The sequence below is a fragment of the Carcharhinus amblyrhynchos genome, chromosome 18 (genome assembly GCF_965287045.1).
Source record: "Carcharhinus amblyrhynchos chromosome 18, sCarAmb.v2.hapA, whole genome shotgun sequence".
NCBI classification, from domain to species: domain Eukaryota; kingdom Metazoa; phylum Chordata; class Chondrichthyes; order Carcharhiniformes; family Carcharhinidae; genus Carcharhinus; species Carcharhinus amblyrhynchos.
In genome coordinates this window covers 30,254,774-30,274,101 of record NC_137341.1, presented here as the reverse complement: position 1 = coordinate 30,274,101, position 19,328 = coordinate 30,254,774, and the positions used below count along the sequence as shown (strand labels likewise).

The 19,328-nt window shown below is 45.5% G+C and overlaps 1 protein-coding gene across 2 annotated transcripts in view; it reads left to right on the top strand.

The window, feature by feature from the left end:
* Nucleotides 1–19,328, top strand: part of rgs11 (regulator of G protein signaling 11) — a 164,735-nt gene that overhangs the window by 45,654 nt on the left and 99,753 nt on the right. For both annotated transcript variants that reach the window (XM_080206663.1, XM_080206664.1), the window contains exons 4-5: nt 8,799–8,905; nt 17,592–17,643. In XM_080206663.1, coding sequence (XP_080062789.1) covers nt 8,799–8,905; nt 17,592–17,643 — 159 coding nt within the window. The remainder of the gene's footprint in view (nt 1–8,798; nt 8,906–17,591; nt 17,644–19,328) is intronic.

The following is a 19,328-nucleotide window of genomic DNA, read 5'->3' as shown; positions in this document are numbered from 1 at the left end:
GATTTTCATAAGACATTTGACAAAGTACCACACCATATGCATGCCAGCAAAATGAAAGCCCTTGGAATTAAAGGGACAGTCATTATTCAGTATAAAATTAGCTAAGAAGGGAGAACATGCTGCTGAACAGACTGCAGGGATATAGACTGTGGATACTTCAAGAGATACTGCTCTTTCCAATATACATTAGTGACCTGAACCTTAGTAAAGCCAACAGATTGTCTTAATTTGCAGCTCAGACAGGATTCGGAAATGTAGCAAACACTAAGGAAGATAGAAACTGACTTCAGGAGGACCCAGTCAGACTGATGAAATGGGCAGACACATAGCTGATGAAATTGAGTGCAGTGAAATGTGAAGTGATACATCTTTGTCGGAAGGATGAGCCAAGACAATGGGCTGTAACTTCCGAGTTCCAGGGCAGTATAATTGGGGATGCCTCAAAGATGTGCTGGCAAACCTCGCCCAGAAGTTCCCAGGTAAAGTTTGCACTGCAATTGCACAGAAATTGCAAACTTCCTCTGGACAATTGCTCTGTGCTGGGAACCATCCGAAAATGTGATTTAAATTGCACACATTGGGTGGTTTCTGAGTGTTTTACGTAAGTGGTTACCCTGAAAGAAAATAGAACCACTTATAACCTCTGGCGACAAACTCAGACCCACAACAGCCCCAACCCCCCCCCCACAAGACTGCTCCAACTCCTCCCTTTCCTCCCTCCCCTTCCCCGCGCCCCCTGTGGTCACTCCATCTCCAGGAAGGCTGCACACTTCCATGGGATTTCACTGACATGATTTCACCCTCACTTGTCTCCCACCACTTGATTCCAACCTCCAAGGAACTCCTTCCCCATGGAACACCAACCCCCATCATGAGAACCGAAGAATCTTCAGTCTCCCATTGGGACTCCCTCCTGAGGCCTGACTCGGGACTTCCAGCAGTCGAAACCCCAAGGTCTGACCCCTACCCCTGCGGTCCGATGGCACTCCTCCGCCTGCCGATTCCACCCAAGGCTTGTTCCCTCCAATTCTTCATGAGGTTCGATCCTTCTGAGCCCCAATCTCCCAGAGGCTCAATTCAACCCCTCCACCACCAACCTCACCACCGAGACACAATCCCCCAAAATCTGCCTCTCCACCCACAAATCCTACTCACTTACTTTATCCAAATACTCTCTCCCTGGCCTACCAAGGACTTATAAATTTGTCTGGAACTTTAACTTACCTACTTTTTGGAGGAATAGAAACTAGAATCCCAATTTTACTATCGCATTGTGCCCACTTTCGGGCATGAAAACTTGATAAAGTCAGGCATGAAGTGAGTAGTGCGATCTGTGCCCACTTCCACGCCAGTTTCCCGTTTACCAAGGCCTGAAAATGGCTGCATTTAAATTGACTTAATGGGCTGCATGCTCAACCATACCGGCACTTCCCCCTTTACCACTGTGTCCACCCATCCAGAAATGGCGCAAAACAGACATGCTCCATAGAAGTCTGGTTTGGGCGCTCCAGTTAGTGAGAAGTTAAGTACCTAGTGTCTGATCGCTCTCTGTCCATGATCGGTTGCGGGGTGTCCACTGCTACTCTGCCTGAGATTGCTGAGGGGAACGGGTCCACTATCACTCTGCCTGTGATCAGTGGGAGTGAAAGGGGGTCCGCTGCCACTCTGACTGAGATTAGTGGAGTGAAAGGGGGTCCGCTGCCATTCTACTGTGATCAGTGGGAGTGAAAGGGGGTCCGCTGCCATTCTACTGTGATCAGTGGGAGTGAAAGGGGGTCCGCTGTCACTCTGAGATTAGTGGGAGTGAAAGGGGGTCCGCTGTCACTCTGCCTGTGATCAGTGGGAGTGAAAGGGGGTCCGCTGTCACTCTGCCTGTGATCAGTGGGAGTGAAAGGGGGTCCGCTGTCACTCTGCCTGTGATCAGTGGGAGTGAAAGGGGGTCCGCTGTCACTCTGCCTGTGATCAGTGGGAGTGAAAGGGGGTCCGCTGCCATTCTACCTGTGATCAGTGGGAGTGAAAGGGGGTCCGCTGTCACTCTGCCTGTGATCAGTGGGAGTGAAAGGGGGTCCGCTGCCATTCTGCCTGTGGTCAGTGGGAGTGAAAGGGGGTCCGCTGTCACTCTGCCTGTGGTCAGTGGGAGTGAAAGGGGGTCCGCTGTCACTCTGCCTGTGATCAGTGGGAGTGAAAGGGGGTCCGCTGCCATTCTGCCTGTGGTCAGTGGGAGTGAAAGGGGGTCCGCTGTCACTCTGCCTGTGATCAGTGGGAGTGAAAGGGGGTCCGCTGCCATTCTGCCTGTGGTCAGTGGGAGTGAAAGGGGGTCCGCTGTCACTCTGCCTGTGATCAGTGGGAGTGAAAGGGGGTCCGCTGTCACTCTGCCTGTGATCAGTGGGAGTGAAAGGGGGTCCGCTGCCATTCTGCCTGTGATCAGTGGGAGTGAAAGGGGGTCCGCTGTCACTCTGACTGTGATCAGTGGGAGTGAAAGGGGGTCCGCTGTCACTCTGCCTGTGATCAGTGGGAGTGAAAGGGGGTCCGCTGTCACTCTGCCTGTGATCAGTGGGGGTGAAAGGGGGTCCGCTGCCATTCTGCCTGTGATCAGTGGGGAGAAGTTGGGTCTGCTGCCACTCGTCTGTGATCGGTAGGGTGAGGGTGGAGGGACCTGCGATCGGTCTGGGTGGCAGAGGGGGGTGGAAGGATAAGGAGGTCAGGAATGTGGGTGGGGCAATGTCTGTGGGGGCTGGGGATAGCATTATCCAGTCTGGGAGCTATGTGGCGGGGAGCAGCATTCTGTTTTTTCTGCGCATGTGCAATTGGAGATGCCGATCGGAGCTGCAGGATTTTGGGTGGGTTAAGCCCCACCCACAGACTTGTGCAGTGCAATCCAGAATCGCTGATATTTATGCAGGCAGAGTGTGTATGGGGGGTGCCTGAGAATGGGTCTAAAAGTTGGATCTGAAACACTCCCAGTTCCAAGTCTGCCCAGCACTTAGAATCAAAATAGTAAAATAGGATCCAAAAGGTTTGATTTTAAAGGGAGCACATCGACATAGAAACCTAAGGATGTACAGAAACCTTTGAAATTGGCAGGACAAGTGGAGGGAGCTGCTTAAAGAAGCATGCGGGATCTTTGGCTTTATTAACAAAGGCCTGGCAAGTGAGAGCACGGTGGTACAGTGGTTAGCACTGCTGCCTCACAGCACCAGGGACCTGGGTTCAATTCCAGCCTCGGGTGACTGTGCATAGTTTGCACATTCTCCCCATGTCTGTGTGGGTTTCATCTAGATGCTCTTGTTTCCTCCCACACTCCAAAAATGTATGGTTTAGGTGCATTGGCCATGCTAAATTCCCCACTGATGGCCTGGGCTGGCTAGTTTAGAGGTTAGCTGTGTAAAAATGTGGGGTTACAGGGATAGAGCTTGGCTGGAATTGTAGTCAGTGCTGACCTGATGGGCTGAATGGTCTTCTGCACTGTAGGGTTTCTATGATTATCCTATAGCTATATGAAGTACTGGTTAATCTTCAGCTGGAGTAATGTGCTGAGTTGTGGACTCTGCACTTTATATCAAGATTTTAAATGGAGCGCAGAAGAGATTTACTGGAATGTTATCAGGGTTGAAGGACGTCATATGGGGAAACTGAGGTTGTTCTCCTTGGAGCAGAGCTGGTTAAGAAAAGATTAATACAGGTGTTCGGAATAAGGAGAATCTGTTTCCTGTAATAGAATGGTTGGTAACCAGGGAATGGAGATTAATGGCAAGGATTACAGATAACACGAGGAAAATTTCTGTGTTTACAAAGAATTGATCTGGAGTATGCTGCTGGAAAAGGGATGTGGGATGTGGTGGTTGTGGAGGAATGAAAGCAGGTTCAGTGATAACCTTCTAGAGCAAATTGGATTTCTACTTAAAAGGAAAATATTTGTCAGGGTGCAGGAAAAAAGCAGGAGAATTGAATAACTCTTTCAAAGGCCTGATGGGCCAAATGGTTTCCTTTAGTGCTGTATATTCTATGGACTGGATTTTACACTCCTCCACTGGGTGGGTTTGAACGTGGGGCAGCATGTGGTAAAATCCAGCAGTTAGTTTTCCAGCACGCACAGGCCTACCCTCGACCTGTCTGAAATTTTACTGAGGAATGGAGGGAATGCTCAGAGCCCTTATCTTGCTGGAGGAGGTCTGGCAACTTTGGTGCCACAGGGCGTTGTAGGGCAATGAGAGAGAGAGAGACCTCCATTGCATTCTCAAAGTCATTCCCCACTTTAACCCTCCCCTCTTTAATCCTCCCAGCTGGCCTTTTCAACCCAGTTCCCCACCTCCCTCACCCTTCTCACTGAGATTCCCTCAGTGTACCAGAGTGTGGTGATTAGGGGAAACTTCCTTGTGACACTAATAGATAAAGTAAACTATCCCCTCACCTATAACGGCAGTACCAACCTCTCCCAGTGGGGGGTGCCGGCGGCCCATATCCTTACACATTCTGATTGGTCCTCCTCCTACCCAGCCCATTCTCATAAGAACATAAGAACAAATATTCTCTGTCTTCAATTGGACAGAGCTCCTGGAAATGGCATGTTAACAGCTACTTGCAGGAAGATTGCACAGGCAGGTGGGATTCAGGCGCCAATGGGGCCAGGACCTGCACAGGATGCCTGATGTCAGAGCGCTGACATCCACAGGAAGTTCAGATCAAAGGCCTTCCTTTATAATACCTGCCTTTTCATCAAGAGCAATGACATTCAAATGGCTTTTCTGGGGAACTCTAAGGGATGATGTGGATGTGCCGGCGTTGGACTGGGGTAAACACAGTAAAAAGTCAGGTGGCATTCACCTGACGAAGAGGGAGTCCCCTCAAAAGCTTGTGAGTTTACTATCAAATAAATCGGTTGGACTGAAACCTGGTGTTGTCAGACTTTTTACTGTGTGAACTCTAAGGGGCCAGCGATTGCATCTGTCTCTGTTAAAGGAAATTTATATGTGGAGTCAGAGGACACAATCTCCCCACACTTCACACGGCTGCTTTTCTCTAGTGATGGAGAGGAAGGTTAGATGCAGTATTATCCAGGAAGTGAATTGGGAACATGGATTAGCATCAACCTTCCTGCTGGAATCACCCATTTTTTAGACATTTTATTGAAAAATATAGAAGAGAAAAATAAAATAGGAAGTGTGTCTGCCAACTATCTAATTTCCTCAACGATTAGGGAAGGAAAAGGTGAGTCATTCCATTCTTGTGGCTGATGAGCCTTGTGAACTGCCATGTTTTGGAGAAACAGTCATCCCTTGAGTTCCAATAATGAACACTGAGCAGCACTTTAATTAATAGCTCTGTTTCTGTGAGGAAATACTCATCAGACAGGCAGGCTTGGTCCCTCACTGAAGAATAACAGCACTGGGGCTCAGGTGACTTTTATAGCTCATCTGCCCAATTTGAGGAATTTGATACTATCAGAAAGCTCCCCGTACTGGTTTAAAACTGCTCTACAAAAATTCATCGCAATGCTATTACACGATATATACTGTGGAAAATAAAGAATCCACCATCTCAGCAGATTTTTTTTCCATATAGTTGTTAAAACAGCAGACAACTGGACTTCATGAACTTTAACCATCCAGTGTACATCAGGCAGTTATGAACAAGAACCGCACTGATATAAAACATGGAAACATTACAGATGTATCATTGCTGCTATTCCAGGCACAGACCCTAGCAGCAGAATATGCTATCAAGGGCTGGGAGATTTGAGGCAATATTTCACAGTGGAATCTGACAGAAACTGATTAAAATGTTCCAGTGTGCCGGAGTGTGGTAAAATCGGACATTTAATCTATCTCTATATATAACTTCCAACCCTAAAGGGAGTGGAAATTACTGGGCCAGAATTGATGTTTATTCTGTCATTATGCGCATTGGAGATTTCTATATTAATTGGAAGATATTTGACTGCGACAACTGGTTCTTAACGGTTCTACAGAAGTGATTAATTTTCCAGTGCAAACATCTTGAAAACTTCATTCCAACTCAAGGATGAAACATTTGCATCTTCAGCCAAAAGTGGATGATCCATCTCGGCCTTCTTCTGATGTCCCCAGCATCACAGCTGCCAGTCTTCAGCCAATTCGATTTACTCCGTGTGAAATTAAAAAAGGCTGGAGACACTGGGTATTGCAAAGGCTCTGGGCCCTCACAATATTCTGACAATAGAACAAAAGTTCTGTTGTCGGAATGAGTAACGCCCCTAGCTAAGCTGTTCCAGTACAGAAACAACATTGGCTTCCACCCGACAAGGCACGTCCTGTCCCCAAGAAACAGGGCAAATCTAACCCAGCCAACACCCACCCCAATCTCCTCTCAATCATCAGCAACGTGATGGAAGCTGTGGTCAACAGTGAGGCACTTACTCAGTAAAAACCTGCTCATTGACACTCAGTTTGGGTTCTGCCAGGACCACCCAGTTCCTGATATCATTGCAGACTTGTTCCAAACATGAACAAAAGAGATGAAGTCAAGAAGGGAGGTGAGTGTGACTGCACTTGGCATCAAGGCAGCATTTGACCGAGTGAGGCAGCAAGGAACCCTAGTGAAACAGAAAGCGATATGAATCAGGGGGAAGTGCCTTCACTGGTTGGAGTCATACATAGCATAAAAGAAAGTGGTAGTGGTTATTTGGAGACCAATCATCTCAGTCACACAACATCACTTCAATAGTTCCTCAGGGCAATGTACTAGACCCAACCATCTTCAATTGTTTCATTAGCAACTGTTCCTCTGTTATAGGGTCAGAGGCGGGGATGTTTGCTGATAATTGCAATGTGCAACACCATATACAACTCCTTAGATATTGAAAAACTCTGTATTCATATGCAGCAAGACCTGGACAATATTCAGGCATGGATTGCTAAGTGTGGAACGTCTTGAGATGCAATGGGTAGCACCCATGTCTCTGAACTAGTATCTCTGGATTTGAGTCCTATTGCAGGATGTGATGATTGAGGAAGTTGCATTCATAACGTGACCAAACTGACGTACTAGTAACATGTAAATCCTTCCAAAATGTCTATGGTAGGTGGTAAGAGCGAAAGGGTTTGTGGTCAGCCATGCTTGATACGGAGTGGCGTTCTCATGCTGTAAGCCCCTGGTGATGTGTTCCAGGAAAAGCTAAAGTTTATTTATTAGTCACAAGTTAGGCTTACATTAACACTGCAATGCAGTTACTGTGAAATTCCCGTAATCGCCACACTCCGGCACCTGTTCAATTCAATTCACCTAACCAGCATGTCTTTCAGACTGTGGGAGGAAACCAGAGCACCCAGAGGAAACCCACACAGTCATGGGGAGAATGTGCAAACTCCACACAGATGGTGACCCAAACCAGGAATTGAACCTGTGTCCCTGGCGTTGTGAGGCAGCAGTGCTAACCCACTGTGTCACTGTGCCACCCACTAACTACAAAAGCAGGCATAAGCCACATGCTTTGTCTGCCTCATGCATCATTAGATGTGGGAAGCTTCTAACCCTAAGTCAGATAAGTAACCCCCAAAACACACAAGATCTTACCATCTTCCCTTGACATTCAATAACATTATCATTGCTGAATTCACCACACTGTCAATATCCTGGGGTTCCTACTGACCCGACACTGAACTGCACCAGCTATATAAATACAGTGGCTACAAGAGTAGGTCAGAGACTGGAGATTCTGATATAACTCCCCTGCTGACTGCCTGGGGCCTGTCCACATCTACAGGGCACAAGTCAGGACTGTAATGGAATACTCTGCACTTGCCTGGATGAATGCAGCCCTAATAACACTCAAGAAGATCCACACAATCCAGGACAAACCAATCTCTTCTATACAGTTCTCCAGTCTGACTATCTAAAACCCAAACAAAGTTAAAATTGACCCCACTATTGTTTTGCTTTGAATGACATTTTCTGAGAACTTACGCTTCAGGTTCATGCTTTGGTTTAGTAAAAAACTTGCCTTTGCCCAACATAACTTTGTGTTCTGTTACATTCAGAAAGTTACACAGTGTTTACTTGTATAAAAAAAAAGAGATGTACTATTTTTCTCAGCAAATAAAAAGTCTTGCTGTCCTTAAAGAGATGAAATGGAAGTTAGTTAATTGTTAATTACAATTTGTGAAGCCTTCGCAAGGTAAATGCAGGATTCTTCACATCCAGCTGCTCAGAATCATATTGAAATATAGATAGTCTGATGCTCTTTCCTAAGGTAGAAAAATCAAGTACTAGGGGACATAGGCTTAAGGTACATGGGGGAAAAGTTTAGAAGAGATGTGCAAGGCATGTTTTTTACACAGAGGGTGGTGAATGCCTGGAACATGCTGCCCAGTGAGCTGGTGGGAGCAGGTATGATAGCAGCATTTAAAGGGCAACCAGACAAATACATGAATAAGATGGGAATGGGAGGATACGGTGCATTCGGTTTTAGTTTAGGCAGGCATCATGATCGGCGCAGGAGGGCCGAAGGGCCTGTTCCAGTGCTGCACTTTTCTTTGTTCTTTGTTAAAAGGCCACGACAATTGTGAAACTATAATTGAAGCCCAGAAATTAATTGTGCATAATGTTGTCATGTGCACCTTCACACATTCATATCAATTCATCTTTGAACTATTCTAACAAATATATTAATGCATTTCAAATAACCGAGACCTTGCCTCTGCTTAAACCACAACCAGTGGAGATTGATAACAATGCTCAATGGTTGTTTGGTAGTATTGTAATGAGTAATGGTTTCCCTCACCAATGACTTGTAATTAAGAAATGCTATTTCTCTGCTGCAGAATCCCTTCATCTTGGCAACTTAATAGTAAAGTATGGCTACATTTATCCACTGAAAGATTCAAAGAACCTCATCCTTCGGCCAGATGATTCTCCTTATCGATTTCAGGTAAGACCATGTGAAGCTGGTAAATTAACTTAAACTGTGCCATCATCTTTACCTGTTGGAGAATGAATGCCTGCTAATATATGTGAGGATGCTTTCTGCTTTCTACATATAAATCCTTTACTGTACAGTGATGTGATTAGCATTTTAAAATTGCAGCTTTAATCTGTCTTTATGTAAAATCCAGAGCTTCAACCTTCTTCACAGATATAAATATTTATCAAGTGTTCAGTTAAGTACTGACAAAATGTGATTCCTTTTAATATTCAGGATTTATTTCTCAGTTGCATCTGGTTCTATTAAGTTTCATTAAAGTTTATTTATTAGTGTCACAAGTAGACTTACATTAACACTGCAGTGAAGTTACTGTGAAAATCCCTCAGTTGCTGCACTCCAGCACGCTGAGGGAGAATTTAGCACGGCCAATGCACCTAAACAGCACATCTTTCGGACTGTGGGAGGAAACCAGAGCACCCGGAGGAAATCCACACAGACACAGAGAGAACATGCAGACTCCACAAAGACAGTGGCCCAAGCTGGGAATCGACCCTGGGTCCTTAGCACCGTGAGGCAGCAGTGCTAACCACTGTGCCACCGTACTGCCCTAGCAGAGTGAGCATGGAAATATAGATTGGACAGGTGATTTATGCACACTCCTTAGTCTAACCTGGGTGGGAAATGTATATGCCACCAATCTGCCTGTCCAGGTCTCCAGTACAGACATAGTGATCACAGTGACCAATTGTTCTATTCCCATTGCTTCTGATGTAGGCGACATGCCAACTTCATGCCAGCTATTAACTCAACCATGTGCATCCCAACACTTAGAACATTGAGTGGTTGGATGCGTCAGTCAGCAGATCAGATTTGTGCAAGACTGGCATCACTTAAAGCTAGAATGCATTATTAAAGGCAGCCTGCAACATTGAAATGAGAGCACATTGCACCTGGAGTAGGTGCTGGAACACATTGTGCGAGGCTGTCTGTGAAAGGAAGAGGATGGTGCAACAGGAAGATAGCAGACTGTAAGGTTTTGTGATGTGATCTATGTTCAGGGGCCTCGAGCTGCTCCAGACAAATTTTGCAGAGGCAGCCTGGCCAGATAGATATGAAAGTTAATGCCAGGAGTTTGGCCTTAAAAGAGCTGGATTAAGTGCTGCAAAAATATTCAGTGACCTGATATGAGTGGTCAAAGTCAGTGAATATATAGTCAAATGCCATAAACTACCAATTGAACCACCAGGTTCACACTGCTTCATGCTCCATCACTTGCCTACCAACAATCCAGAATTACAATTCATTCCAATCATAGTTTACTCTCATATACTTAGCACTGCTGTAACCCTCACACCTTGCATGCACTGTTAGCTTTTCAACCATGAAAACCACATTGCATCACATTCTTTAGCACACTTCCCTCTCCCTTGCAGGCCACGATGACGCAGAACCAGAAGCAACGGGAGCTAGCTGGTGGAGGCAAGGTGCTGCTACATCTCCTCACTCCAATGGAGGATGTGATAATTGCCATCATTGCAGCAGCCATTGCTAAGACTGTCACCACAGGGGAGGGTGGGTTGAAGCCATTGAAGGTGATGATGCCCTCAAACCTTATCCTCCTTCTCACATCCCACTTCTCCCAGTCACACAAATTCTTCTGATTTACCAGCTCCAGTCAGCACAAGCATGAACCTTTTGCTTTGCTTCCTCTTCCCTCATCACAGCCCTACCCTTGTGCCTTGCTCCTTTCAGATACACAACTCAGTCAGCCCAGACTGATGCCGCTCGTGTCGAGTAAGTGTAGTTTGAAGCTGAATGTGATAGGACTGCGCCTGCTAGAAGTCATCCTGCAAGGTCTTTGCCAGTGAATGTCAGCAACCTTCCACCTGCCATGCTGCAGCCACTGGAGTAACATTGGAGAGGAGCACTAGGATAGGCAAACATACTCGGAAACCAGGCACCAAGGAAATGCACCAGGCTGAATCATTGACCTTTGTACCCAATATGGAATGAGTCAATTTATAAATCTGTATGGAATGTTAATTTACTGATCAATTTCATTTCAACATTGTGGCCAAGTAAATGATGGGTAATACAAGACAGGTAGGTTACAGAAATGGCGATGAATGGGGTTGTGTTTACTGGGATCATTGTTGTATGAGTCAATCCTGGACAGCCAAGGAAGACAGGGATTGTGTTGGTGGACAGCTCCATTCCTTTTCTTCATCCTCTCTCCCCTCTAGCTCCTCCACCTCAGCTAGTCCAAGGACCATGTGCTGATGGTGGCAGTGATGTGCAATGTGCAGGAGACTAGGAAAAATCTTGGGACACATTCTGCCAGGTGTTGCAGTGTTCCTAAGTCTTGGTCCAGTCAGCAGAGACATTGTTCCAGGATCCCAGTGCTTTGTGCTGCCACATATAGTGCAATGGCGTGTCTTTCATTGTATGTACGCTGCCTATGTGTATGTAGCTGACAGCCCTTGTTACCCAGTAACCACCCAGACTGCTGCAGATGGTAGGCAGCATGGCTCCTGCCCAGCTACCAGTCTTTGATACACAATTGACTGCCTATGGTTACGTCTCAACTGAACATTGAGTTCATAGAATCCCTTTTGGTTGCTGTCCATCTTGGAGTTGATATGCAGAACCCACAAGAAGGCCTGCTTGCAGTCAGTGGTGCCCTGAACCATAGGAAAGCCTGAAATCCTCATGAAGTTCACTCCTACCACTCTCTCACTGATAAGAGAGAATGAAATGTATCCCATTCTCTTTGAATACAGAGCCTCAGGCAACCCCAGATCGTTAACCGGGAGATGTTGGAAATATTATCTGCTCCAACTTGGAAAGAGCCACCTTATTTAAAAAAAAATGCTGATCATATTCCCCATCATAGCCAAGGGCAATGCCACACACGCATCTGAGGTTTTAGCTGTGTCAGCAACACATGTCAGATTTCGAGAATGAGCTTTAATTAAGCAAAAATGATGATGTATTGTCCTTTGCTGAGGTTCAGGTAGGAGAATTATTAACCTGAATTATAACCCTGGGTGGATATGGTGAAGTGCCCTTCTCCCCACCTCCTCCTCCATCAGCATGTCCTGTTCTGTGTGACCTCTTTTCCTGCTCCCTTACCAAAGAATTAATAGGATTACCCCATGGCTGAGAGAAAGCAGTGTGCACAAATGGCTTGAAGTCAAAAGAAAGCCCTTCAGCACCGGCCACCGCACTTACTCTGGATTTCGGGTGGCACGGCGGCCTCGTGGTTAGCACTGCTGCTGCACAGCTGCAGGGACCTGAGTTCGATTCCCGGCTTAGGTCACTGTCTGTGTGGAGTTTGTACATTCTCCTCGTGTCTGCATGGGTTTCCTCCAGGTGCTCCGGTTTCCTCCCACAGTCCAAAGATATGCAGGTTAGGTTGATTGGCCATGCTAAAATTGCCCTTAGTGTCCTGAGATGCATAAGTTAGAGGGATTAGTGGGTAAATGTGTATGGATATGGGGGTAGGGCCTGGGTGGGATTGTGATCAGTGCCGACTCGATGGGCCAAATGGCCTCTTTCTGCATTCCAGGGTTTCTACGATTCTATGATTCAACAGCTTTAAAAGAACTCTCACAAAAAAAAACAAACATTTCTAATAATTGCAGCAACACCTATCAGAAATTAATCACCAACCAACTTGTAATTGATGATCTCTTTACGTAGCACTGGTGGTGTGGTTCTTCCTGTTGCTGTATATATGTTCAGTTGTGCATGTTTAGCAGACAGTATTGGCTGCAGTGCTGATCTCCACAATGTCAGTGCTGGCCTCAAATTGACAAATCACAATCTCCTCACTCTGCCATTTCCAGTACATGTCCCCTGCACAAAGAAATGCCTGGCACAACTGGCACCCTGGGTGTGCGTGCACATACTGCAGATACCATTACTTGGTGTGAGAACAGCGCTCGAGAAGCTGAAAAACATGGAGGTAAGGGGCCACATTTTGTGGCTTTGAGTGACCTGGTTTTTGTGGGGAGTCCAGGCAAACTAGCTGGATTCAGGCAGCCCAACCCATCAATACAAGAAGGATTCTGAGTCAGAGGAAAAACAGCAACAGGGAGGGACATTGTCAGACAAAGATTAAGGCGAGGGAAAAGAGAAGCACAATTTATTGCTGCTGAAGAGGCCAGGGAGAAGTTGCTAATGGGGCACTTCTGTGAACTGCTCAATCCATTTCCCTAAAACGTAACAAAGGTACCATTTATATTAACAACCTTGTTGCCTTTTTAATATTCTCTTGATACCATTAGTAGGGAGACTGTGGTGTAGTGGTATTGTCCCTTTACTGGTGATCCAGAGACCTAGGGCAAGATCCCGGGACCCAGGTTTGAATCCCACCACGGCAGATGGTAAAATTTGAATCCTAAATCTGGAATTAAAAGTTTCATAATGACCATTGTAGATTATCATAAAACCCATCAGGTTCACTAGGGAAGGGAACCTGCCATCCTTACCTGGTCTGACCTACATGTGACTCCAGACCCACAGCAACGTTAAAATTAAAGCTTATTTATTAGTGTCACAAGTAGGCTTACATTAACACTACGGTGAAGTTACTGTGAAAATCCCCTAGTTGCCACACTCTGGCCCCTGATCGGGTACACTGAGGTAGAATTTAGCCTGGTCAATACCAGCACATCTTTTGGATTGTGGGAGAAAACTGGAGCATCCGGAGGAAAGCCATGCAGACACGGTGAAAATGTGCAAACTCCACACAGACAGTGACCCAAGCCGGGAGCTGAACCCGGTTCCCTGGCGCTGTGAGGCAGCAGCGCTAACCACTCTGCCACTGAGCTGCCCCATGGCCGAATCTTCTGAAATGGAGGGCAGTGAGGCACAGGCAATAAATACTGGTCCAGCGACACCCACAGCCCATGAATGAATAAAAGAAAATGGGAGCATTGAAATCACTCACCCCACTTCAACAATATTTGAACAGTGCAGACTAGCATTGAAAATAAACAACAGATCAAAGTCCCAATAGCAATAAGAGTGATGAGTATTGTTCAAAACACAATACCACAGTGAATTGTTTCATTGCCTAAGTAATGATTCCATATTATTTCTTTAAAAGAACGTGTATTGACTCTAATACTCCCAAAAGTGGTTTCAGCAGGATCTCCTTCACCTTTCTGGTTCAGTATTATACTACCTTGTTTGTATCCACTAAACCATCACGGAAGCTTGTTTATTTGTGTTATTTTGGAATTAGCAGCAGTCTGCCTTTGCACGAAAATGCACTTCTCTGAGGAATAGCCACAGTGCAAAATCAGCACCAGCTCCTAGTGTCGCTCTTGAAAGGTGGAGCTCCCTGAGGGTGATGGCATTCCAAAACAAAGTGATTCCATTCAAGCAACTGTTTTGTGTTTCACTAGTTAAGAAAAGTGTTACATCACACTGTGGCAATATCAGCTAGGAGTTGCTTAAAAAAAAGCCCCAATTTGCAGAATACCTAAATATTTAATTTTCCTGGCTCGATTTAGTTGGAAGTCAATGGACTATAATCAGTGAAAGAAAAGCCCATACATGTGCACACAGTTCTGTTCACTATATCGAATGTCCTGTCTCAACCTCAGGATCTAACTGAGATACTGGGCAGGATTTTCCAGTCTCATTCGTGGCAGGACCCATTACGAGTGAGAATGGAATATTTGACGTTCCAGCCAAAACTCCACTCGCTTTCAGCAGTACCAAAAAATCACAGATGGAAAATTTTAACCATACTGTTTTAGATGTTTAGGTGCCAACTGTTGGCAAAATGGTGCATGGAACTGCAACAGTGCAGAAAGAGGCCATTTGGTCCATTGAGCCTACACCAACCGCTGACCCATCCACCCCATCACCCTATCCCCTTAGCCCATGCATTTACCATGGCTAAGCCATCTAACATACACATCTTTGGACACCAAGGGGCAATTTAGCAATGCTAATCCATGTTAGTATAGTGGTTAGTCTCCACCTGTCATGTAGGAGACCTGGGTTCAATTCCCTGACGGAGTGTAAGTTATTGAAGATGCACCATAGAAAACATCCTTTCTGGTGGTATCACAGTTTGGTATGGCTCCTACTCTGCCCAAGACCGCAAAGGGCTGTGAACGAAGCCCAGTCCCTCACACAAACCCGTCTCCCATCCATTGACTCTGCCTATACTTCCTGCTGCCTTAGAAAAGCAGCCAACATAATCAAAGACCCCATGCACCCTAGAAATGGTCTCTTCCACCTACTTCCATTGGGAAAATTATACAAAAGTCTGAGGACATGTACAACCGACTCAAGAACAACATCTTTCCTGCTGCCATCAAACTTTTGAATGGACCTATCTCTCATTAACTTGATCTTTCTCTAGCTATGACTTTATCACTACATTCTGCAGTCCCCCATTTCCTTCTCTGTGAACAGTATGCTTTGTCTGTATAGCGTGCAAGAAACAATACTTTTCACTGTGTACTAGTACATGTGACAATAATAAATCAAATCAAATCAAATCCACCTAACCTACACATCTTTGAACACCAAGGGGCAATTTAGCATGGCCAATCCACCTAAGCTGCTCATCAACTGCAACACCCAGAGGAAACCCACGCAGATACGGGGAGAACATGCAAATTCCACACAGTCACTCAAGGCTGGAATCGAACCCTGGTCCCTGGCGCTATGGGGCCACAGTGCCACCATGACGCCCTGTGCAGTTTTGATGTTTATAAAGATTGCATGATTAGTGTCTAAATTACTAACCAGAAACACTAAATGAGTAGTGCCTGCCACCAACTTGATAGTGAAATGAAACAGTATATTAAATTGCATTATGTGCTCCTGTCATCCTTTTATATGCATAGTAACTCACACTGTGCTATAATAATGCACTAAGATATCCTTTTTTTATTTTATTATTACAATGACCATGGATTTATTCCATACTTGCGTTAAAAAAATGAAATAGTGGGTGAGCAAGCCATTAGTTAGAAATATGGTTTACTGCCGGCAAGAAAACTAATAAATATTTTAATAACTGCGATAAGGTCCAATGGAATATGATCCAGTCATTTGGCTGTACTGAATTTGAGTATTGCTGAAAAAAAGACATGTCAGACTTGTTGTGTACCCATCAGGATAATTCACAAGGATACCAAATTGTAAAGAGGACAACAATTTATACGACATGAGAAGAAAGTGCTGATTGGTTGGCAAGTGGATTCTGATTGGTAGAGGCATAAAATTGTGGAGTTTGCACCAGTTAACTGTCAAGTTTGTTTAAATTCAAATCAGTATTCTGACAACATGTCAGAACAGGGCAGGACCCTCGGAAGCACTGAGGATCAGGAGGACCTTGGTGTGCTTGTATACCAGCCCCATAAGGTAGCAAAACAAGTGAATAAAGTGGTTAAGAAGGCAAATGGTAAACTTGCCTTTATTAGCAGAGGCATAAAATTCATGTGCAGGGAGGTTACGCCAGAAGTATATAAAAGGTTGGTTAGGCCACAGCTAGAATATTGTGTGCAAGTCTGGGATCCACATTATAGGAGGGAAGTGATAGCAATGGAAAGAGTGCAGAGGAGATTTACCAGGATGTTGTCTGGGCTGGAGAATTTTAATTATAAAAAGAGATTGGATAGACTGGGCTTGTTTTCCTTGGAGCAGAGGAGACATGACTGAGATGTATAAAATTAGGATGGGCTTAGAGTGGACAGGAAGAAACCTTTCCCCTTCGTGGATGGATCAATGACTGGGGGACATAGATTTAAGGTAAGATGCAGGAGGTTTAGAAGGCATGTGAGGAAAAACCTTTTCACCCAGAAGTTGGTGGGAGTCAGGAAATCACTGCCTAAAAGGGAGCTGGAAGCAGAAACCCTTATAACATTTAAGAAGTATTTAGATGTGCATTTGCTATGCCAAGGTATACAAGGCTATGGGCCAACTGCTGGAAACTGGGATTAGAATAGTTAAGTGGTTTGTCTTTGATTGGCCCAAACCCAATGGGCTGAAGGGTCTTTTTCTATAGTATATACCTCTACGATTCTATGACTCTGCACTGGAATTCTACCACCCCACCTGCCATGGAAGCGGAGTGGGTGAGGGGCGGGCAATGGAAATATCCACTGACCTCGGGATGGCAGTTTCCGGTCTCGCTGAGCAAGACTATAAATTCTTTTCTTTCAGCGGTATTGGAGTATAATCATATGTAAAGCAAGACAACAGTGCTTTGATGCTGCCTTCAGAGCTGCAGTATTTGTGTAATTTGATTACTTTGACTTACAATAGAGCAATATTCCTACATCTAAACCATTTATGCACTAATTAAGAGATAATAGTGTAATAGAAAACTGGTGCTAATTCACTTGTGCCCTGACTACTGTCACTGTAGACAGAAGATAAACCATTGTATATATCATTAAAACTCCACTCTATATGGATTTTTCTTTTTTTCAACCTATATTAAGGACTGTTACCCATGTTGAAGTTTTCAAGTACTGCATAACTAAACAGGTGATAAAATACCAAAGGTTATTGAGGACTGGTGTAGACAGTATCATGCAAAGCTGGCATTTGGGAGGAGACAAGGGATGGCGGAACGTGATAATACCCAACAGTGTAAACCCCGTGAGATTATTGCAAATGTCATTCTAAATAATCTCTTTCCTTTCCACCTTTCTAGACCCCTTACTTCTGGACTTCATATAAATGGCCTGCGAGAGAGCTTGATTACGGTAAGTGTGCATTCAATTTGCAATTGTATGTAATAGGATTACTTTTGAACTACGGTTAAAGCTTGTGTTTTCAGGTTAAGACCATAAGAAATAGGAACAGGAGTAGGTCATTTGGCCCCTCAAGCCTGCTCTGCCATTTCAATAGTTGATCCAACATTCCTCACTTTCCTGCCCTTTCCCCATAACTCTTGATTCCCTTACTGATCAAAACTGTATCGCAGTGTTAAATATACTCAAGGACTCTGCCCCCACAGCTCTCTGTGGCAAGCAGTTCCAAAGACTCACAGCCCTCTGAGAGAAGAAACTCCTCCTCATTTCAGTTTTAAATTGGTGACCCTTTATTCTGAGACACTGCCCTCTGGTCTGAGACTTCCATGAAGGGAAACATCCTCTCAATGTTTACCCTGTCAAGCCCCATAAGAATCCTATATGTCTTAATGAGATCACTTCTCATTCTTTTAAAGGAGGTACTTTGGAGAAGATAGGAACAGGAGTTGGCCATTCAGCCCTTCAAATCTGCTCTGCCATTCAATAAAATCATGGCTAATCTGGTTGTGGCCTCAACTTTCCTGTCTGTCCCCAGAGCCCTTGACTATCCAAAATCTATCCAAATCTTTCTTGAATAAATTCAACCAACCTCCACTGGCTTCTGGGGAAGAGATTCCTACATGCCAATGACCCGAGATGGAGAGACCGAGTAGGAAATGAAAGAACTTTGGGGGAAGGAAGTTTGAGGAGGCAAAGTAATTTTCAGTGACAAGGATTTAATGAGTGAAAAAGGAGCAGAGAAAGGACAGGAGAAATGGGCAGCTCTGGTTGAAACTGTAGGGCAGATTTTAGTGTCGCAATGACGAAGAATAATTTTTGGGGTGAAAATCGGAGTGATTCCCATCGGCCTCATTCCACAATCTGGGCCAGACCTTTTAGGCATTTTAGAAACTTTTTTCGCACCAGTGAAAAATACCATCCATGAGGTGCAAAGCGTCTGATTCCTCCAACCCAAGGGCCATCTGAGTTCTTCGACAGAAGGAAAGTGACGAGGAAGCTGGCTCCTCCATTTACATAGGGGGCTCTCACCCATCTGCTGGATGCCAAGGAGGAGAGGTGGGCAACAATAAACCCTCGGGCTGCCGGCCTTGGAGATAGTGGCAGCACTGGTCAGTGCCAGTAGCCAGACCAAGTGGACAGGGCTGTAATGCTGTGAGATGATGAATGACAGGGTAAGTGCTTCCTTCCTCCACTCTGAACTCCACCCTTCCATCAGTCCCAGAATATCATCTCGATCCCACATGCTGACACTTCGCAGGCCCCCGGCACCCCACCTTGCAACAGTTTTGTCACACCCCACCCTGCACTCCTCATCACAATCCCTCCCTGCTTAGGCACAGTGTCCACACATGCCAGGAATCATCGCTTCCTGACCCACCAGGCACAGGCTCACATTTGCCCCATTTGTGTTCCTGCAGGAGAATTCCACCCACAACGGCTGCGAGTGAAAGAAAAAGGGCAGCGGGATGCCTGAACTGAGGGCACTGACTCCTTACGAGGAGAGAGCCATCTGGGGAAGAGCAGGAGTGGGCCTGTGCTGAGGGTGAGGTGGGCCTGTGCTGAGGGTGAGGTGGGCCTGTGCTGAGGGTGAGGGGGGCCTGTGCTGAGGTGGGCCTGTGCTGAGGGTGAGGTGGGCC